The following is a 22,239-nucleotide window of genomic DNA, read 5'->3' as shown; positions in this document are numbered from 1 at the left end:
CGTTCCTGGACAGTCAGCTCAACTATGCTGAAAACACTGACTATAGTTTGAAGAACTGTTCTCAGAGAGTCTACCTTTTAAGAAGACTTAGTGATCATGGGGTGACCCAACTAGACTCTAGTTGGGTCACCCCTATGTCTTGAATTGGGGGGGGGGGGAAATCATATTTTATTTATCACTACAGAAGGGTTCAGTGAATGCACATATGAAACTGGTGGGTTCATATGTGCCCACCAGTTTCGGTACCTCAAGAAAGGTTAAGAACCACTGGACTAAAATGTAGTTGCTAAAGTAGTTTTTTCTGGATTCCAAGTTTGTTCTAATCCCTCTTCTGCGTTGCTAGATAATTATAAGTAAGTACGTATTTTCTGAACTTTCTATGTATGTTCAAATTTTTAATGTTCTTGTTCTGTAAGTATTTTTTCTGGAGTCTAAGTTCGTTCAACAGCCTTTAAAGTTCAATACATGTCCAATATTTTAAAATCTGTTATTTTCTTCACTAACAAGAAATAAGCACAAGAGAGACAATCTGATCAGATAACAGCCATTTATTTCCTAGTCAAGTGGATATTATTACTGATTATTACAAACAGCAGCTTAACTTATTGAGAAATAAGATATTATCACAGATTAACTTGTACACAACAACTTAAATCCCTAAATAATTCAGCTGTAAATCAGAAAATGAATCAACTGAAAATTGAAATTTAAAGATTAACTTGAACTTTGTGATTTTATGGTGCTGGGATCATTTCGCCACAATACAGACACCTAGCAAATTAGGGTTTTTGGTTAATTAATTGTGTCATCTATCCACTGCTTGTAGGCACAGACATCGATGAAAGCACTTGGTGCACTGAGTGCATACCATGCATCTCCAGTGATACCATACAGCCTGTCGTTGAACACACATCCTCCACCAGAGTCGCCCTGTCACAAACACAAAGGTTTTAGCTGTTTGCTGCTGTGATTTTCTGGTAAAATAGAAACAATGTCTAAATTTTGTGCAGGAAATTGTTATTAGAGCTTCTCACACTGTACCACTTCTGGTAGCTAACTCAACTTAAAGTCTTTGGCTTTTGCCCGCATCTTTTCCAACTTTTCATGTTTATCAATGTTTAACTCTGCACACTGAAGACCATCTGGAACATGTTTGACTGTAGAAGAAAAACAGCATAAACCTGTAACGTCTGTTTAAGATTTGACACATTTTGCTCAGGACATCACCTTGTTATCTGAGGTTACTAAAGTGCAGGATGTTACTTGTATAAAATGTTTTTTTTTTTACATTTGTATCAAAACTGTCAATATGTCCTGATGGTTAATATGAGACAGATAATTTATGAAAAGCTTGATCTCCTCCACCTCCTCTCTTTTTTTCTAGCCATCTGCAGAAATACACCACTCCAGGTCAAAAACAACCAATCAGAGCCAAGAGGAGGGTCTTAGCACTGTCAATCAATGCTCATGTACATGCTGTTCACTTTACAGGGGAGGGACCTTGCTGTCATGTGTGTCTGTTAAAACTTCCTATTTCAGCTCTAAGCAGTTTATCTCAGAGAGTTTTTGATGATCAAAATTTCAACTAGCTTGCTAAGCTCAGCGTCAGCAAAGAGTCTAAAAACTGATTTGAATCATCTGAATCATTTTGAGGTAATAACAAAAACAATGAGAAACATGAACATTCATCTCACTTCTTTTGTTAAGAAGGCCAACTTGTGCTGGTCCATAACCTGCAATCTGAACCTTGGTGCCTCTGAAACACAAGAAAAACAAAACTGAAAATAAGTTGCATGAAGAAAAACGACTAACTCTGGGAGACCAGAGCTCAAACATTCTCCTGGATGAACGTTGCCTCATCTTGCATATCAAGGACCAGATTCTAAAATTTGAGAAGATAAGATTTGTAGTAGGAGAGCATCTGGAAAGTCAGGTAGTCTGGTCGGATTTCTGTTTTTCTTGACAGCTTCAGGAGCATGATGTCATGATAACATCCGTTGCTATCTCTATATACCTCAAGTTGAGTGACTGTATCAGTCCACTTTGGAGCACTTTTAGGATGGACTCCTAGATGTACCTCATTAACCCTAGGCAAAAAAAGACATGATTATTAAAAAAAAAAAAAAACAGTTATTGGTGATTTTTCACTAAAACTTTTCCTCACTCACCATCCTGGTTCTGGGTTCCTGCAGTGAGCTGCAGTCAAAACCCACTGATCACTGGTCAGAGATCCTCCACAGAATCTTGATGTTATTTGATTATATCTGTAGACCTTCACATGATAGTGTCGCTCCTCATCGTCTCTACAGCTCTCACCTCCAACGACCCTCTTCTGTAGGGACACTGAGCTCACTGCCACACCTGGAGAGGAAAGTTTCTGTTTTTAGCAAGTGAAATCCACACAGTAAAAATAAGGAACCAACATGACAGCTTTATAATGAATAAAAAAATAAATAAAACACAGATCAACATAATTCATAGCATTCAGAGCCCAGAGCCAGCTGAAATGTGTCCAGTGTTTCCAGTATCTCCAGTGTGTCCGACTCACCCAGCCCCAGCAGCAGCAGTTGAAACTTCAGCAGAGCCATTGCAGGTCCAGTTTCATGTGAATGTCTGCTTGTCCCACAGCAGCTTTTAAACTCTGTTCACAACTTCCTGCTGGACAGGAAGCCTCCAATCCCAGGACGGACAGTGAACTGTCCAATCACAGGACGGACAGTGATCTCTCACAGGCTGACTGGGTCGCCCCTAGCATCTGATCCACAGTTCCCCAGGCTCACTGTACGTCTAACAGTTTTTATTTCTGGCTGCTCAGTCTGTCAGTTTCAGTCCAAATGTTTTCATGACTAAATAAAAAGCACTGTGAGCTGAGAGGATTTGTAGGATTCCTTTAAATTTGTTTAAAAGGATAAAACATGGCAGACTTACCAGTGTCTAAAATTCAGGTCTTTAAGAATTATGAAAAATAATAAGCTCAACTTCACAAAACCTACTGATTCACCTTCTTTGAAGCATCTACGGCCAGATTTCCAGCAAACTGCTTTTGGTGAATGCGCATGGTAAAACTCAATCCCAATACTCTAGTAGACTTTGTTCTTGAATAAAGTTGTGTAGTTGTGGCAGACTGCTACAGCCTGCAGAGGTAAGGCAGCAGACATAGTTTATGACTATTTCAGGTCAGTTTGTCAAAGTTCTCACGCAGGCCAGAAATCTACATTTAAAACAGAACTTTCCTCGGCAAAATAATGTTCCACCAATACGTTCTCAAAGGTTCTTTTACTACAGATTTAATTTATCATGACAAAAATCCCACTGTTTTTGCATATGATTTGCATTTGCATGCACATTCATGAACATATGCTTTCATTTACATATTTACTTACACAGGCACTCATGTGATGGGTGGATAGAGCAAGTGCATACAGACAGAAGGATTATTACAGAGTCCAAAAATTCATATTTATTTTCTGAAATGATTATACAGATATAGGCAGTGTCTATGCCTAAACAGAATTAGGCATAGACACAATGTTCATATGTTGAAATGTTCATTTCATATTGACATAATGAATTTCTTCTTTGTATTCTAGTGATATAATTTTATAATTTATTTATTTCCCCATTGGCTTATTGTACGTCACGTCACATATCTAACTTAATAGACCGTTGCAAAATAAAAACAAATGGGAACAACATGAAGCCAAAATATGTTTTGTGTGTCACATTTAACACCATAAGTGAGTCTGCTAACAGTTCATCATGAAGCTCTGTTGAAAAAGTTGAATTAATTTTTATGAGGCCAAGGAACAGATGCCATTTATACTTTTGTTTGCAATGAAATTGACGATATCTCAGTGGGATCAAAAGAACACGGGTCTCGGTCAGTATTTTCAATCTTTTGAAAGATTTGATTTGAAGAAAGTGAGAGGACAACTTGGAAAAAGTTTATTAGCACTTTGGATAGGATAAGTCCATCCTTTTAACACTATAAACAGCTTTTCTTTAAAAGATTAAACATAACATTTATTTCATTTTGATATTAAAATCATTTATATCTCAAGAGGTTTGTAATGGTGTTTACAGAGATTAACTAGGCAGGAATAAAAATAATTAGGTTTTTGCAAGAGGATGCATGCAGGTTTCAATTTCTCTATATTTATGCTTTCTAAAACAGTGTTGTAAATCAGTACATAAATGCTTACTCTATAATTTAAAGGAAGTCTTTATGATCTGCTTTTGAAATCAATTTTTAAATAACCATTCATGTTATGGTGGATAATAATTAAGCTCCTTCTCTTCAATATAAGTTTGGCTTACAGTTAATCTGAAATATGATATTTGTAAAGGCAAGTAAACTTGTGTTTTTTTCCCCCATACATTTTGGTTTGCATGAAAATGTCAGCACCCTAACTTTCAGGGGGACTTGGGTTATGAACAGATAGAATACAAGACTGTTCAATGCCCATATACTTGCTGCCACCTACAGTACTAAGTAGCAACAAATTCAAAATTGTGTTTTTGTGATATCCTGACAAATGAATATTTACAAAAGACTATTTACTCATTTACTTAGGCAGACTCCCGACGGACATGTAGTCACCCAAGGTTATGAAAAAGAAAAAGAGCTACTGAGCAGCAAGTACAAAATACACAAAGCAAGCCAGACTGAATGCTTTGGACAGAACAAAGAAACCCAGCAAAATGTTCCCTTATGTGTACTGGACTTTAGCAAGCTAAAAAGTGACCCATTTTTTTTTATGATTTATTTCCCTTTAACAAAAGGGAATTAAAGCATTTATCTCATCTGTACTTGATTAGATACTCTGGATAAATCTGCTGTTTTTCAAAGATCACAAAGATGCTGGGGTTTCTTTCAGAGTCAACACAGCTGTCATAAAGAGCTTTGCTTCCTGCTTTAGATGGTGGTCGAACGTAGCTGCTGCTTCCCTTTGTGTATTCACCCACCAGCACTCGAGCAACAAACATGATCTTGTTCAGACTTCCTCGGGTTCTGGAATATTTGTCTGAGTAGGAAGCATCTCTAGCAAAGTAGCTCCCTAGGAAGGAAAATAGTAGTTAAATGTTACAATACTTTTTCTATTCCTAATTGTTACTTTTCCAACTCTGATTTGATCATTATATCACCAGAATATATTTTCTATACCTCTCCCATAGGCTGTTCCGTGGACGCCACACATCCTCCAGTCAAAGTTTTGATCACAAATGGCGTCAACCAGGCTCTCTTCTGTGCCGTGGAACAAAAGTTTCTCATCCACACGTTTCCCTCCATTCCTCTTCTGCATCTGGTCCTTCTGCCTGAAATAAAGCATAAGACTTATTATGCAGCACAGAAGTTAAGAGACAAAGATGACAAAATATGGATTTTATGACGAGCAACCAAAAAATAAAAAGCTGTGATAAAGGCTTCATCTTTATCACTGGATAGGGCAAATTTTCAAAGTGTATCACCATTGAAAGACTTTCCACAAAGACGGGTTCTGGATTCTTTGGATGCTTTCAATTCTACTGCAAGGCATGGTGCGTCTGAAATCCTCCTCAATTTTATAATCTGGATCAATTCTGGAGAGCAGCACGAGCTGAAACATGACAAGGCAAGGGGTACTTGTGTGTTTAATAACAAAATCCGTCAAGCAGAGTGAAATACAGGCTACACAATAAATATACCTTATAACTCAAATCAGGAAGGGCTTTCTTGTCCCAGTGGGGTGGAATATGTTCAGCTATGGAGGAGCTGGAGCTGTGTGATGATCCACTATAAACAAGATCAATAAAAAAGGAAATATCCAAATAAATTAAGATTTAAAAAAAAATCTACATACAGTAGAAGTAATTTGTGTAAGCAGGAATTTGTGACATATGAACACAATACCTCTTGATGTCATTAACATCCTGAGGTGACACAAAGCGAGGCCTCCTTCGGATCTCTCTCTTAGTTTTATATTTTAAATTCTGTTGAAACATTGTCTGGCTTCCTTTTGCACCTTTGAAATGCAAGGTGTATTGATGTTTGCCTGCCTGGAAAGTGATCTCTGCATCCTTGTCTGCCAGGTACATTTTCTCCAGAGTTTCAGAAGTCACTGTGGCGTCTCCTCCACCCTGAAAACAACACAAACATAAAAATACATCAAAGTGTAGAATTTATTGAAAATAAAAATGATAGAAATGTGGTGTTCATGCCACATCAGTGACCACTACAAATCAGCTGCTATACAAATAGACATCAACATCTTGAACTGGTACAAAGTAATTTTTGATTGGTAATCAGTGGCACAAAAAGTGGATGTGCTCTATATGGAACATACTGGGGCGTTGCGCTATAAGGAACGCCAAAGCAATGGTGGAAAACTTACTCCTAATTAAGAACGCGCTGGGGCGCGATCTTATTCTTTCATTTGACTCATATTGTCATCTTATGACATGGACCTACAGATGGAGAGGCGGAGAACAGAAAGCTCTGTTCTCCGAGGGACAAGGACAAAGATGCATCGGGATGAAAAATGTTTTTTCCAAGTGGTTGACAGAGCAGGTATGCTATTTCAGTCTGTCATAGAGGGGCTTGTACATTTTCAGGTTAGCTTAAGTTAACAGTAAAATGACCGGTCACTGTCATTTTACTGTTGGATGAATTAACTGAAAGTGAAAGATTTTAAAAGAAATTATTTATAAATGCATGCAACCATTAATCATAACAGTAATACGTAGTTTAACTACAGTTATATTCCAATCACCTGTCCATACTCGATCCATAAACCATTGTCTTCCTTCCAGTACCAAATCCACTGAGTTGTGAGAATGAAGTGTGGCGGATGTAGGACAGAAGAAGCTGTGGACAGGCGACGAACTGGAGACCCTTCGTAGGTCATCGTGTTAAAGTCAACATGCTGCTTAATGTTAGATGCAGATCTGAAAGGAAAGTAGATTCCCCGTATCACTGCTATCAGCATGTCTTCATATATAGCATATTTAAATCCCTTTAAAGCTGTCTGTATTTTGTCCATCATTTTATCCATGATGCTACTACCACTATGCTCAAGCATGTGAGGAAGATGTGTTCACAATGATCTGTAGAGTTACTTTTTTCACAACACATATAATTTTATATGAAGGCCATAAAGTTATATATATTGCTTTCATCAACAGAAAACTGCCACATAACTGTCCTTCCAGCTCATTCTCCCACCTGATTTGTGTATTTTGCAGCTCCTCCAGCGTTACCATGGCCATCTTGGCTGCTTCTGTGATTAATTATCTCCTTGCCAAATCAATCAGTTGAGAAATAGACTTTCTAGCTTTGGATGATGAAGCGAATTGTGTTGCTCACTGAGTTCCTAAAGACTTGTGATAGCATTTACAACCTAACTCTTCCTTAAACTTATTCACAAGTTTATCCCTAATCTGTGTTCCTCTGTCTTTATACTTTCTGTATAAAGAAACAGAACACTAAACATCTGCAATCTGAATACTGAACATTTGTGTCTCTCTTTACCCAAGTTTCAGACTCGAGAGAATTCCCAACGTAGGCATCAGTGGATCCCTGCTAGTGTTGCAAGTTGGGTCAGAGTATGCCTTTTCAATTTCTTCCATTAACGGCAAGTCCTTCCAAGTAACACCATCTCTGTGTAACACCTCCCATTTGTACGGTAGGTTCCAGTGGACACGCACGCATTTCTCTGCAATAGAAAACTCAACTTAGAACATTACATGGGGATTAAATTTACGTCAGGAGTGACGGGTCAGCTCAACCAGCAGCAGGTACCTTTGAAGCTGCAGCTTTTGCGAATATTAAAGAGGCAGATCTCATTCCTTTCACCTTCACTGTTAGGTTTTGAAGGACTGACAGAGTTGATGGGACTTCTAGGACTCATTTGGTGAGGCTGATGGGAAGACAGCTGATGACTGAATGTCACCTCTGGAAACACTGCAGGAGATGCATATATGCATGTCATATAATACTCAAAAGTAAAAAAAAAAAAAGGAGAGAAATTATCAAGAGAAAAATTATATCAAAATTCATAATTTCATTAATGAGACCTACCTGGACCACCAGCAGCAGCTGGAGTCTCGTGCTGTCCACATTGTCCAGTGATGATGAATTTATTCCTGTAAATCTTGTAAAGGTTTTGCATATTCTCCTGACTGAATCCTTTGAAAAGCTTCATTCCTCGTTCAACGGAATGGCTTCTCTTGCATCTTGAGCCATACCTACAGTCACCCTGGAGGAAATGCAGGCAGACATGGAGCTTCGTGCAGGAGGTGGTGAATCTGCAGGAGCCAAATGGACCATCACCCTTGTTGTAATGTGGACAGACCTTTAGAGAGTCATTGAAGAAGACAATATTTAAATGTGTCAAGCATAATGTGATAGCATAATGTTTTAATTATGATTTTAGTCAGCAATGCCTACCTCAGGAAGAAGAAAAGGATCATTCTGCAGTAAAAGCTGGAAAAGTTGTTTCTCTGTCAAATCCTGGAGACCAAACCTTTGCAAAAGATCAGCGTTGTGTGGAGAAGCCAAACTGTGCGGATTTTTACACTTGGGTCTAAAACAATAAAATGTCTTCCAGTTAAAGACGTTGTATTGAATAAACAAATTCATCTAATTAATTAATTTAATTAATCAAAACACAGTCTGTTTTTTTAACCGAAGCCTGTCTGTCTATTTGTCTATCTTCAGTATCTATGATAAACTATTATTCATTTTCAGCATTAACAGAAACAAGCACTAAATAAATTACTCCATCTGTAATGAGTCGATGTAATTGATGAGTTAAGATGATTTTTACTGAATTATTGAAAGAAAAATAATTTTTCAAGTAGTTTTCTAATGTAAAATAATCTTTTGGTTTTTTTTTCTCTCTAGTGATTGAATAATGTTAAATGCTTCCAACGTCTGGATGAAATAAATAGGAAGTTAAATGATTAAAGTTGAAAATCAACTTCAGAAATTCTATATACATTGAGATCTGCGACACACTGAACTCATTTTACCTGTCGAAGTCGGTTGATATGGGTTGAAACTCCCAAGGACAATGCCATTGGTCCAGATTGGCTAACTTGCACATCTGATTATGCAACTAAATCCGACAGCTTAAATGTTTTCTTAATTGTACAGGATTTTTTTTTAAACGATTCATTGTATTGACATAATAATAAAACATTTAACTGTATGTTTTTATTATTATTATTATTATTATTATTTTTCACAAACTTAAATTTCCCACTAAGTTTATTATGATTTTCTTTAAGGCTCCACTGTTTCAGTGCCTCTAATCCAATACAAGTAAAAGACCTTCGAACTGAGTTTAAGCCGCATCTAATGTATAAACTTAAATAACTTGAGAGATGCCACAAGCATTATATTAAAAGCAGTTGACATATACAGAAGAAACTTACCCGAAGGTGCAGCCTCCGCAGACAAAATACCTGCACAAGTGTAAACTATCACACTGTCCGCATTCCCCAGCTTTTTTCTGGCAAAGCCTCAAACTGGTTTTAGCAACAATAAGACTGTCAGGCCTGATGTTACCTCCAGGAACCCGCTGTTTACCCTCCCGAATCGCAATTTTACCGTCGTCGAAGAGAACGGAACGCAGGTTCGCTAGTTTAACCCCAAAGCTGTTTTGTGCGAGCTTCGCATTCAGCTGCCTTACCTCTAAACAACCGTCATTATCGCACAGAATCTTGAAAACTAATTTTGAATTACTAGTCGATGCCATCCCGAAAGAAAATGCATCAAATAATCACTCAAGGAAACAGTTTACAGCTGACTTGAGGCAACAACACGCACAGGGCCATTTATATAGAACGGAAACCGAAACTTATATCGAAACTCTGTTGACAAAAAAAAAAAAAAAAGCAGGACTGACGCGTTCCCAAAACTGAACAATTATAATGTTCTTTTTAGTTCCTTTTAAGATGCAGATAGTCTGGTGTGAGAGTCAGAAACAAAATTAGCTTTATTTACTAATCAATAAAACATCTGAAAGTCGAGCCCAAACTCAAAACATGAATCTTTAATTAGGACGTCATTACGTCAGTACGTAAAGGCAATGCGAACCATGGCAACCACTGTTTAAATACTTCCGTTCCTAGCAATCCAGCAGGAAGAGCTCTTGATGGAAGTAAAAGAACAATATCCAGTAAATAAACAGAAAGAACTTCTTCACAACCAAGTTAAAGAACTGAGGTAAAAATATAAAATATTTAGAGGAGCTCAGTTACAGTTTGCGTGTTTGACGTACCAGATTTGTCTTAAACCTGTTGACTGCTAATTCTTAGATAGCAGGGTTTTTTTTATGCTTATCTTATAGTAAAAATATCTAAATAGATAAATTAAATACTTGCTTAAAAAACGGTAATCACTTCTTTATATACTTTTAACGCTTTTACAAAAGTGTAACTTGCCGATACAGTTACAGCTTTTACTTTAGAGAGGTGACTTCAGTGTTAATCCAACTTTCATCACATTGCACACTTATGACAAAGATATTTTCATACCTTTTTATATACACATACAGGACTTTACTTTATAACTTTACTGGTTAAAAAGTAAAGTCCTGCTATTCTTCTTTGCTATAGCTTCTAAGTCACAAGATAAGCAGATTTGTTTATTAATTTTGTTTGTGTTTATATTATCAACAGAAAGCTACCTTGGATATCCGATGTATAATTAAAATAAAGACAATTCCTTCTTTGTCATAGGTGTTCTAATGTAGCCCTCCTGGCAGAAAATGACATGTTTGAACACTTCATTGGTCGTCTGGATCCTCAGCACTTGGAGTCCAAAACTGGGGGAGAAGGTCTGCAATTAACACAAGGCTCCAACGTGGATGGTGGGGTAAGAAAACCCATGCTTTCCATACAGAAAAAAGCAAATACATTATGGAAACATAAACCATTAATACAGTACTGGTCTCCACAAGTAGAGCATTAAACCATGGGATAAAGTTCAGCAGAAAAATCCACAGAGGTCCTCACTTTACCAGTTTTGTGTCTGACAAACCAAACACAAATGAGCAGTTAGAGTCAAACATCACAATCTCTTCTGCTTGAAGGGCTCATGCTATTTGGGCTTATCAGTGACCTAGAGAATACTAGACTGTTTGATTGTACGGCTTATTTTTTTTACATGGTAATATTACAGAGTAGATAAGTAGTTAGGTATTTGCTGTAACAAAATCTGTGCGATTATCGCTAAAATTTGAAAAGATACTGTTTTTGGAGTATGAGTAGCAAACTGCACTATTCCCAGGAAGTATATGTGTACAATAGTATAATCCCTGAGTTATTTAAATATAAAAATATGATTTAAGACTTCGGATAGTGTTGCAGTAACCTGCTTGGTTTGGTGAAATACCTCCAAAATCTAATTATGTTGTCGCATTAGACTTTTTATATTTTTGTGTGTCTCCTCAGGGAGCTGAGAGGAGGCAGAGGCCTCAGTACAACTTATCAGAGCCTCTCCAGCTGCTGACCTTGGAGCAAAAACTTTATGTGGCACAGAGAGAAGCAACTGAGACACAGGCAGATCAGGAAAGACTTAAAGCGAACTACGAGAGAATTCTGGACAACTACAAGGTTACAACAAGCTTTTTCAAACACAAACAAACATACGTGAGAGACATTTGTTCAGAGGTTCTGCTTTGTTTTCCAGTCTTTTATAAAAGAAGCCGACTTGCGTTCAACTGAGATCAAGAAAGCCAAAAAAGATTTTGAACGCAGATTCTTAAAACCTATGAAAGGCAGTTTTCTGGAAGTAAAGGAGCTAGAGAAAGTTCTCCAGCACATCGAAGACAAATCAAAGGTAAAATCGGGCTTCAGTCAGATAATACCTGCACATGCAAGAAAATTATTTGAACAGTTTGTGTTCTTATCCTTGTATTTTTTTTTCCAAAAACAGATGCTCCTTCTAGCAAGCAATTTCCACCACTTATTCACATATTTTTGCATTTATAATCTTAACAAAATCATGTTATAAGATCTGGAAAAAAGCAATACAAACTGACTTTTGTACTATTTGTGCACCTTTCTCTCTATGTGACAAATGTCAGGAATATTACCATTACTAATAATACCATAACATTCCCTTTCATAAATTTTTTTTTACCCTTATTATTTTCTCAAATATCTATCTCTATCCTGCTTCATTAATCATGTTCTTGTAACTACTAAAATGAATTATAACAGGTCACCCAGCTGGAAAAGTTTCACCAGAAGAATAAGGCATTGAGAGTCCAAGTGATGAAGCTCCTGCAGCAGCTCCAACAGAAAAAAGAGACGAGAAAAGCAGAATTTGAAGTAGAGGAAGAAGTGAGTTTATTAAAACAGAAGTGGAAAAGGTTGTAATTATGTCCCAAGACTTGAATCCCTCGAATAAACGTTGTTCTTTAGCTCTTACCTTCTTTCTATGCATCATACTTTCCCTGTGTCTATCCCTCCTTTTCTTTGTTTTGTCCTTCTGTGCTTGTTCTAGTGATTATCTTTCTCCCTGTTTTTCCTTCCTTTTTTCTTTCTGTTCTTTGTGATGCCCTTCCATCCCTCCCTTCCATGAATCTTATACTTTAAAATGAACGAAAGTAACTGGTAACTTGATTCTGGAAAAAGCTGAAATATTTACATGAGAAATGTAAAGAAACTCTGAACATGTCATGTATCAAAAGATTTAAGAAGCAGCTGATTAAATCATTGCATAACTTTTGCTTGTTGGAAAATAATTTAGGTGTTTCTGTCCAATAGATATTTTTCCAGGAGTATGATGAACCCCGAATGGACAAAAACCTAAATGAACTTAAACACAACAGTTCTAAGGTTCAGCGTCTCCTCAGTTCACACAAGGTAACTTTATGTGAAAAGATGCCATTTGCTTTATGTGTAAAACAGAACATTTTAACAGTAAAGTTTGCCTTTATTGTCAAATCTGCATCTGTTTGTGTTTTTGGGGACAGGAGAAGCTGCAGAGTTTAACACTGGAGTCCACAGAGCTGAGCAATGACATCACTAAAAGAAAGGAACTTCTTGCAAAACTTGAGAATGAGATAAAACGTGCGAAGAAGGTTGTTAAAAATAATCAAAACTGAAATCTTGAAGCCATATTCAATAAACTGGCTTATGCATTCGGATAAGATTCGTTTGTTAAGCTAAAAGTACCTTTTGAAAAAACAAAAGAACAGTCCTTGAATAAGTATTAGACATGCTTTTCATTAAGCCCAAAATTTAATTTTAATTAATCTATATAACATAATTAAGTTAGTAAATTGAGTTACTGAAATATTTGAACTTTTCAATAATATTTAAATTAAAGAATATGACTGTAAAACCTAGCAACTATGAAGTGAAGTATTTTTGTAGCAGTTGAAGTTGAAAAAGAAATGCTTTCAACTACTGATAATTTTACAAACTTGTTTCTGATAAATTTGAGATTCTTTTGAAATTAAACAAAATCCATTCTTTTGTTAATTACTATAAAAAAATATATACTTTTTGACTATTTTTTTCTTCCTTTAGGAGAGTTTAAAGGCAGAGGGGCTCAACCAATTCCTGTGCAAAGAGCTTACAGATTATCACGTTCCTGATATCACCGAGTATTTTTTCGCCAAGGAAAAACACAAGAAGCTGCTACAAAGCATTCACCATTGGAAGAGACATGTTGGGATTGCTGAGGTAAATATATATTTTAGCCCTACCCGGCGCTTTATTGTGACTCCCAGTAACGATCTGCTGGATCTGTCCCACGTGTAATCAATATAATCAAAATTTTAATTTCAGTACACAAACATGTCTGGCTGGTTGGGTGGAGGGAACTGCTGTGTTATTGTATCCAACACAACACAGTCTTTGTTTTTACTAGATGGCCTTGAAGACTCACAGTAGAGAATGGAGAAGACAGAGAGGCACTCTCACTCCTTCAAACAGCGCTGAGGCTGGAAGTCGGTATGGCAATCCTCGGATCTCAGTAAAGCTCCCACATATAGCAGAAGACTGTACTTTACATATAGCAGAAGACTGTACTTTAGACAAATGATTTTCTAGATAGCAATGAAGTAAAAGTATATCATTAGAAATCACAAAAACGTGATACTTTTTCAAAGCTAATCTCACCCGACAGGATAAGTAGCTTAAAAACAGCGTAAGTATGAAGATGCAACTTTTTGTGTCTTTTCTTTTAAATTTAAATGTAGTCTTCCACAAAGGAACAATCATGAAAAAAAAAAATAAGTGTAGAATTTATATTTAGAATTTTGTTCAAATTTTCGAGATTGTCAATTGGAAGCCAAATGTTTACCTCATGTGGTCTATCCCACCTTTCCAATTGAGGAGTATATGGATACATTCACATTATCTACTTTATTTAAAAAAATATATAAAAGCTTTCGCTGTAGTAACTCTTATGGGATAGAAGAAATTATTCAGGCTTCTGGAAACGATGGCGCGAGTGTCTGCAGGGTGATGTGATGCCTGCAAGTTTTGCTAAATGTACCATCACATTTAACAAATGTTTTGTTAAATCTTGGCAGATATCTTTATTGAATTAAAACCATGTGTGACAAACACCTTTTATTTTTGTACGTCTTGATGTTTGTGTCTCACCTGTGCAAAAACTCCCTAAGCGATGTCCTGTAAATGCACTGAAACTCTTTAAAATAAAAGTAAATAAAGAAAAATCCACCTCAGATTCGACAAACTATTTTCTTTATTAAAAAAAAAAATTCTCCACTGAAAGAACTTTAGATGTTGTGATGTTACATGCCATATTTACAGGTATATACATAAAAGTGCAATGTCACAATGTGTAAGCCGGTTAATATTATATCTGCCATAGAGCCGTTTGGGAAACTAAGTCTTAATGCATTTCTACTTGCTACACTGCATTTTACTGAAAACCACAGCATCTAAGTTGAAAACGCAACAGGACAGAATGTCTGAAGTTCCACTTAAACATTTTCAAAGGCACTTTTCACAAGTACATACTACTGATGTACAGAACAAACTAGTTTAAAGTTCACACACAGCTTAACGGAGTCCTGCTGCTGATCATGTTACATTGTGACCAGAAAAAAAAACAAAAACAAAAAAACGACAACTGGCTTCATACTGATGCCAACGTCTTCTGCAACATGGGCTCAGAGTGATTTTAACCCTCCAAAATCAAACGGAAAACAAAAATGATTATAAAAATAATGAAATTAATTCAGATCCATTCACACGTTTTTTTAGTCAAGTCAAAGATGGTGTAAACTTGCTATTAGAGAGCATTTCCTATTCTTGCAAACCAGATCCGTGTATAATAATATACAAATGACGTGGATCCAGCGATTGTTTCTATATTACAGAGTCTGGCACAAACAAATTTCCATCTTGAAATTATTGTTCCGGAGCAGGGCAATGTGCAGTTTTTTAGTTTTTTTCCCCATGTCATTTTGTTGAACTCATAAATCCACACAGAAGTAATAATACCAGTCCAAGAGAAGTAGCCACAACAACAACAACAACAACAAAAAACAATAGGCAACATGCTCACCTGAACAGAACAGACTGTAAGGCTCAAACTGTTAGCCTCCCTCACAGACAGAAGCAGGACGAGGAGGGCGGCTGTATGACGAGGCTTTCACACTAACAGTCATAAGGTCCATGGCTACCGGCAGAAACTCGGGCAAAGATGCTGCCGTAAGTCTAAACGCATCAGTGAATGTGGAGGTTCAACATCCATGCTTTCACCTATACACAAGTCTTTGGGTAGATAAAGCCAAGGCATACAGAAGGCTATGACATGTGGTCCGCACTGTGTGATAAAACGTCTGAAGTCATCGTTCACACTCATGGTTGACACATAAACAAAGACATACTTACAGTTTTAGGTATAGACGCAGAAATCGAAGCACACAGGTTCACAACAAAGTAGTGGTTTTATCCAGTTCTTCCATCTTTCTTCTCGTTTTGATACAACAAAATTTCATCAATCTGAGCGAGCCCAGAAAAGAGGCGTAATCTACACCTCCGCGTAAGACGACTGATCATACACCTTGCAGAAAATAAAATGAAAAAAAGCTGCGGTTTACATGCTACCGAAAGGAAGGGTACAAGCTTCAGTACTTTTCATTTATTAACAGAGTACCGTTAATAAATAAGTTGCAGAGCCACAGGATTGGCAGCCTTTTAAGCAGTTTATTGTCCAGCACCGTTTTAACATCAGAATGTTAAAATCAGTTACATTTCCAGTTAAGTCTGTAAGAACGTTGGTGGGATTCACGGCTTCAAGGGCACTCCCAGAAATAATCTTCTCTCGTTTTAGCCGCTGTGGTCACTGCAGTTCTCTCTTCAGGCTTCTCTACAAGTAACTTGCTTTAGTTCTTTATCACTTGTCAACGAAACTAAATCTAAAATCTCAAGGAAGATGTTGTGATTTGTTGTTCAAATTCGTTTTTAAAAACCTTATACTGTAAGGTAGTTAGTAACCTAAGCATATTAAAATAAAACCGCATGTTGCTGACGCAAACGATCTGCTCGGATAACAAGTCTACATTGCAACTACATCTTATAATTGGAAAGGTTACAAAGATCTCTTGGATCTTGTCCTCTTCTTTTCCGTGCATTGACGACACAGGTGGAAGTTCAGACAGAGACTCCCAGGAATGGGCTGAGAGTTTTGCTTTCCATCTCTTGTTCTTTTTTTTTTTGTTTATTTTTTCCCAGAGCTTACATGGTACAGGATTTATCTAGAGGGTCCTGAGCAGCCCCAGCAGGGGGCTGCGGGGCCTGATTGGACTTAGGCATGACCATAGGTTTGGGCCTCAGAGCAGGAGGTTTCAGCTGCACCCCCATGCGTGGCGCCACCATGGGCTTGAAGGTGCTCATGGCCTCGCTGGAGGAGCTGGTGCTGCGGCGGATTGGTGGCTCGGTGTTGGCCGTCGACCTCAGCATGACGCCGTGGATAGGGCTCAGGGACTCGTTTGAACTTGCCATAGTGGGGCCACCGCCGCCGCTGCCGGCGGTCTGCCGCTGCTCCAGGGTGTCCAGCACAACGTCAGGGGCGTGCTTGGCTGAGCTCTGCCGCTCCAGCTCGCGCAGCTCGTTAAGGGCAGTGTTCATCGTTTCCTCTATGTCCTGCAAAGCACAAAGAGTGGAAGAGAGGTGAGGACTTTGGAGAGAACCAGAAGAGAAACAGTCTATACATCAAAACCTAAAAGGTATCTGTAGGATCATTCTAACTTACAAAGGAGAAAGTTAAAGTGTTCATAGGCAAAATATGATCAAGACATCTGCATGCATATGAACAAAAACATATTTTGAAGGCCGAATCTTACCAAATGTTAGAGCAAGAAAACCTAAACATCTTGAAAATATGGTAAATTAGATTATGACTTTCCACTAGAAGTCATAATATTTTAGTGGAATCCATGGGGAAGGTGCTAGTTCATTAGACCTCCAAGCTACTGCTAACCAGTTCTCCTGACTTTCTCCTGCTTTATGCTCATGTATTTTCTTTTAGCTTTTCATTTTTTTTCCCAATATTGTACATGGAAATGGATTTAACTATTGTAAGCTACAAGTGTTAACACAGCTGAAAAGGAAAACGTTCTAAAGAAATAAGGAGAACACAGTGAACGTTTTCTACTATGCATGCATAGAGCCAGAGGAAATATCATGCATGCTGACTTTCTACAATAAAAGAGATGCAGAGATGATGAAAAAATAATCATCTGAGCATTTTCACAGTAGGCAGGCAGACAGCCTAGCACAATCACAAGAGCTCTTTGTGACCTCAGGAATGGTCTCTGAACTTTAATATAACTGCCGCTATATTCATACTTATGAATATAGTCAAATACACAAACTGAACAACTCAACTACTGAGTTGAAATGGATATTCTAAGCGATTGTGATGATTTTCATTATTGCGACACAAACTTCTACCGAAGGAGTCCCGATGCCAAGCTGTGCCCCCTGCTGTCTGCCTGTGAAGCTAATAGTTTGCGTGTTCATAGCACACAGACACAGAAGCAGCCAGAGGAAGCAGAAGACAGGGACTGACTATGTTTTTATAGGGCGGGGCAGGGCTTTGATGGTGGAGGGAGCTGCGGTCTGGTCGCCGCTCGTCCCGCGCTGACCTGTGCGATGGTCTCCGGGTCCAGGGGCTTGCCGCTGTGGTGGTGATGGCTGTCAGTAAAGCCCGTGTACTGGCCTGAAGAGGTGGAACGACGGATCGGCGGGCTCTCCATCTTCTTCAGGGACTCGTGGCGGCTGATGTTGGTCAGGCTGCCGTGGCCGGTGCGCCGCCGCCGCTCTGGGCTGTCCATCGGCATGTGGTTGTGGCTTCTCAGCATGTCCCGTGGGCTGAAGTGGCCCAGAACCGGGGAGCCCATCTCCGGGGTCCCTCCGTGGCCCTGCTGGGACGAATGCAGCATGCAGTGGACGTTGCTGGGGCGGGCCGGGGGCCGGCGAGTTGGTGGGTCCGACCTTTTTCTATGCCTACGTGGGTAGAAGAGTGAGACGGAAAAGAAACAAATCGACATGTTTAATTGTGGCGTTTTGTTTGATATCAAATGTGACATTGTCAAAATAAAAACTTTAAATTCATCCCATCTGTCACTTCATCCAGTGACCTCGCCTTGAAACATTTAAATGTTTTGCTTAAGGTTTAGGGAATCTCTCTGACCCATTAATCTCACTTTGTAGTACTCCCCTCTGTTCTCTATTAAAGTTGTTTTACCAAGGGGGCAGAGCGGGTCTGGATGTTAGCCAGAGGAGCGACGTCTGGGGTTCATCAGAGCACTAAAACACGCTCCGTGGAAGAAGCTGCAGCTGCTGAAGCAGTACGTCTGTCCTCTGTCTGAACCTGGACCAGCTTACTCTAAACAACACTTATTCCAACAGGCTTGTATTTGTAATACAGAGAGCTGGGCATGTTCCTTTTCACTCCCGCTCCAATGCATGAGGTGGCAACAATTTTACATCTTCTCCCTGGAGACGTTTGAAATGCCTCATAAAAGGCAGAAATTGCAACACATTCAACCGAGTGTTGAAGTTAGCTCGCCATTTTTTAACAACCTGCAACAGAGAAATATTCAGTAGTAGCCGTTATGTTTAATTTGATGCAACTGCAGGAGACATTAAAAACTGAAACTACGTTCCTATTTTAAAACTGTTAATATTATCATACAGACTTTAGCAGTTAGTACCGTATTCCCTGAAAAGGCCGCAAATGAAAATATTAGATCAATGATATCTGGAAACTGGCGTATGTAGGATCAATAATTTTAATTTGTCCCCCGTGGTGAACAGGAGGTGAATTACTCAGCCGCTAATCACTTCTCCAAGACAAATAGCTTCAATTTGAGGGTTTACATCTGCCTAACGAGCGCTGTCTGAGCCATAATCATTAGGATTTAGAAGCAGCTTCATCACTCTTGTTAGAGATTTTTTGGTATTATCATTTTGTTATTACTTTAGTTCATATTCAGTCTAATGTTAATCAATAGTTAATCAACATTCAGTCTTTATTATTAAAGTGTTCTCTTCCTTCTGTGTGCATAAACTGACCTGGAGGCCCCATCTGCTTGTTTACCTTCATGTGAAAGTTAACTGTGTGTTTCCCAGACCTTAAATTATGTTTCCACAGGTGCCTCCTTATCAACCGGAATACTCCCTATTTTAGAAACTGCCTGTGTGCAGTAATATTTTGTCTCTGCCGTCTTCCTTACCTGTCCTCCCTCTTTTTGCTTGATAATAAAAGACAAGCTGTAACCAAGGGTCTTTAGAACGCTCAGTGAACGGCTTGGAGGAGCAGTTTGCTGAGTTTTCTCCTTTTGCAAAAGCTTGGCCATAAAATTCATATACGTTGTCTGTGGTTCTTTTATGAAGGTTCAAGAAAAATACCTGTCAACTCTGCTACACAAGAAGCAATAATAAGGATGGAAGTAAAGGACACCAGGGTTTTGAGAAGGAAGATTTGAACTCTGGAAAGCAAAAAAAAAAGCAAATAGGTTTGCAAAATTGCATAATTTCTAGACATGATTTGAGAAATCTTATGTCAAATCAAGAAGAGATGTAGTTTGCACATATATCAGAATGTATTTCCACTTAATTTTAATCTTTCTATAATTTATTTGAAACACTTCTTTTTTTTAGGGTTCAAATAAAACCTGTGTGGATCCCCTCCAAACCAAAAAGGCTGCATACCCCAGCTAACATTTGAAAAAAAAAAAAAAAGTCCCTCTGCAAACTGTGCAGAGAACCCACACTTTACCAAAAAGCTTCTGATCTAAAATATGGTAGTCATATTAATTTGCTTGGTGTCTTGGCACACATGCTGCTTTTAACATAGTCCACACATTTACAACAAGGTTGAGGGCAAGGCCATTTCAGAAACAAAACACCTGTACAAACCCTGCGCATACTGAGATGATTTATAGCTGCTAGTTTCTACTTAGGCTTGAAAGTTTCCCTCTGACTCTTACTAACATACTCCTTCCCATTATTACCAGATAGCTCCATCTGTTCTCGACTAATCATTTCGCCAGAAAGCTTTTGGCTTCTCTCAGTTGGTATCTGGAAATTTCAGTCAGGCTATGAAGTGTCAATTTTGGAGCACGAACTTCTTTCTTGGTCAGTGCTCGCTATTGCCCTAAACTGGCTTCCACAGTGAACAGTGATACTGACAAACCAGCAGTTTGCAGTCCATGCTAGATTTTAGCCTTTAGTGGATTCTGGGTTGTTGTTGAACAATATAACCGATTTACCATCATCTCGAGGGGAGCATTTCAGTGAAATGGACATAGTTGGGTGTTTCAACAGAACAAAAATCAGAAAAAGGGTTCTGGAGTGGATAAAGGAGCTTAACAAAGCTTCTGAAATGTCCCCGATGTCAAACCTTTTGGAAATGTATGGACTATGCTTAAAAGCAGGATTCATGCCAAAAAAGAACCAATTAAAATTGCCTCTCCCATTTCAAATAAGAAGGTAAAATCCATGAAGAATTTCTCTGAACGTTTATTGCAACACAGAGCATCTTTTTTCCCCCTTCAACTTGCAATTATACAAAAATCGGTGCTTTAATGAAATAACATTTGCAATAAATCAAAACCACCGCATCCAATCATTATTGAAGACAATCAATGTTATAAAAAACTGTTTAAATAAACCATTAAAAGTGCCAAATTAATATGGCTTCCGTGGCCCATCTTTTTTTCTGACTGCAGTAAGGATTCTTTTTAGAGTAAACAAGTGTAGGAACAAGTCAGAAACAGCAGGTGGAGCAGTGGACATTCATATAAATAGTCTTCTACTGGGACAAAGTGTACACTTATTTTACAAGCTGTCTTCAAACTGACAGCTCACATACTGCCCATTGTTGCTTTTGGTAGTAAAGAGATTAAGATCACAAAACAATCTACAAGTCTTTCATCAAATCGATAAACTGACAGATCGCTCTGGTCACATAATTTTGACCTCTTCGCCATCAATAGGACCTTTGAGAGGTCCATCAGAGAGGTGAGCTGTTGGGAAAGGAAATTCTCTAAATTAATTATTCAAAATTTAAGGACTTACTGGAAAGCGAGGAGGGGGGGATGACAAGAGGAATGGAAAGATATGGCCATCACCAAAGTGACAGGAAGGGTGTTGCAGACCGGACCATAGACAGGAACATTGAAGCTAAAAGGATGACTTATTCAGTTATATCCTTTAACTGCACACCAGCAGCTGCAGGGCTGCAAATATTGGCAGCATGAATCATCAACATTTCAACAGTGAGGAAGAGGGAGTGAGTACAGCTGAGAATAAAATAGCAGTTGTTCATGTATTCGGAAAAAGCAGGAACTAGTCAGACACTTCAAGGTCACTGAATCCAGCCGCAGATACGCACCAAACGGGGGGGAAGAGAAAGGAAGACTAAACGCTGGCAACCGACCAGGAAACACAGCCAAAAAGAGACTTGAGGTGTGATTGGATATGTGCACGTGTCATTTTCACTTTTGGGGGAGATTCCTCTGGGTGAATGAATGAAATGATTTGCAATTACTCCTGCAATCTAAGAGGAACCGTCTGGACAGGGTTGGTTAGGAAAAAAGCCGTGGGTCAAGTTGAGTTCACTGTGATTAGGCTTAGGGAGGTCAGATGTGGATAAACAATGACACAAGGAGGATCAGGTGCATTCTCTCCAACACTTTCTAATCCAATAAGATATAAACATTTGTTGACAGACTCTTGGTTGGTGTATCTTTT

General features: G+C 38.4%; 3 protein-coding genes across 5 annotated transcripts in view; 1 reads left to right on the top strand and 2 right to left on the bottom strand.

Moving 5' to 3' along the window:
• Positions 1-3,271: 3,271 nt before the first annotated feature.
• On the bottom strand, positions 3,272-9,873 carry LOC106918860 (protein mono-ADP-ribosyltransferase PARP12-like). Its single transcript, XM_014988901.2, has 11 exons — positions 9,415-9,873; positions 8,426-8,561; positions 8,057-8,330; positions 7,778-7,939; positions 7,508-7,691; positions 6,750-6,924; positions 5,891-6,117; positions 5,686-5,773; positions 5,470-5,597; positions 5,165-5,316; positions 3,272-5,057 (listed from the first exon to the last, which is right to left on the bottom strand). The coding sequence occupies exons 1-11, from the start codon at positions 9,735-9,737 to the stop codon at positions 4,801-4,803; spliced, it is 2,106 nt and encodes a 701-aa protein (XP_014844387.2). The 5' UTR covers positions 9,738-9,873; the 3' UTR covers positions 3,272-4,800.
• A 165-nt stretch (positions 9,874-10,038) lies between these two features.
• cfap263 (cilia and flagella associated protein 263) lies at positions 10,039-14,692 on the top strand. The gene is made up of 9 exons (XM_014988905.2): positions 10,039-10,207; positions 10,723-10,858; positions 11,437-11,598; positions 11,675-11,824; positions 12,208-12,330; positions 12,757-12,855; positions 12,966-13,073; positions 13,525-13,680; positions 13,868-14,692. The coding sequence occupies exons 1-9, from the start codon at positions 10,137-10,139 to the stop codon at positions 14,039-14,041; spliced, it is 1,179 nt and encodes a 392-aa protein (XP_014844391.1). The 5' UTR covers positions 10,039-10,136; the 3' UTR covers positions 14,042-14,692.
• Positions 14,693-22,239, bottom strand: part of LOC106918859 (SLIT-ROBO Rho GTPase-activating protein 1-like) — an 86,581-nt gene continuing 79,034 nt past the window's right edge. For 2 of the 3 annotated variants that reach the window (XM_014988898.2, XM_014988899.2), the window contains exons 21-22: positions 18,126-18,486; positions 14,693-17,121 (exon numbers count right to left, since the gene is read on the bottom strand). In XM_014988898.2, coding sequence (XP_014844384.1) covers positions 16,714-17,121; positions 18,126-18,486 — 769 coding nt within the window. In that variant the 3' untranslated portion in view covers positions 14,693-16,713. Of the gene's footprint in view, positions 17,122-18,049; positions 18,487-22,239 lie in introns of all 3 variants that reach the window. The other variant, XM_014988900.2, reaches the window with a different exon arrangement.

This window comes from Poecilia mexicana, unplaced genomic scaffold (assembly GCF_051168715.1).
Source record: "Poecilia mexicana isolate PSO_F unplaced genomic scaffold, ASM5116871v1 scaffold_6, whole genome shotgun sequence".
Taxonomy (NCBI): domain Eukaryota; kingdom Metazoa; phylum Chordata; class Actinopteri; order Cyprinodontiformes; family Poeciliidae; genus Poecilia; species Poecilia mexicana.
This window is presented reverse-complemented; position numbering and strand designations above follow the sequence as displayed.

What these genes read in the sequence shown, in the direction of transcription:
- LOC106918860 (XM_014988901.2), bottom strand. Translation starts at nt 9,737, where the DNA reads ATGGCATCGACTAGTAATTCAAAATTAGTTTTCAAGATTCTGTGCGAT. An exon ending in ATCCTTTTCTTCTTCCTGAG is followed by an intron (nt 8,331 to 8,425) that starts GTAGGCATTGCT and finishes GACTCTCTAAAG; the next exon opens with GTCTGTCCACATTACAACAA. An exon ending in CAAAAGCTGCAGCTTCAAAG is followed by an intron (nt 7,692 to 7,777) that starts GTACCTGCTGCT and finishes TTTCTATTGCAG; the next exon opens with AGAAATGCGTGCGTGTCCAC.
- cfap263 (XM_014988905.2), top strand. Translation starts at nt 10,137, where the DNA reads ATGGAAGTAAAAGAACAATATCCAGTAAATAAACAGAAAGAACTTCTT. An exon ending in AACCAAGTTAAAGAACTGAG is followed by an intron (nt 10,208 to 10,722) that starts GTAAAAATATAA and finishes TCTTTGTCATAG; the next exon opens with GTGTTCTAATGTAGCCCTCC. An exon ending in GCTCCAACGTGGATGGTGGG is followed by an intron (nt 10,859 to 11,436) that starts GTAAGAAAACCC and finishes GTGTCTCCTCAG; the next exon opens with GGAGCTGAGAGGAGGCAGAG.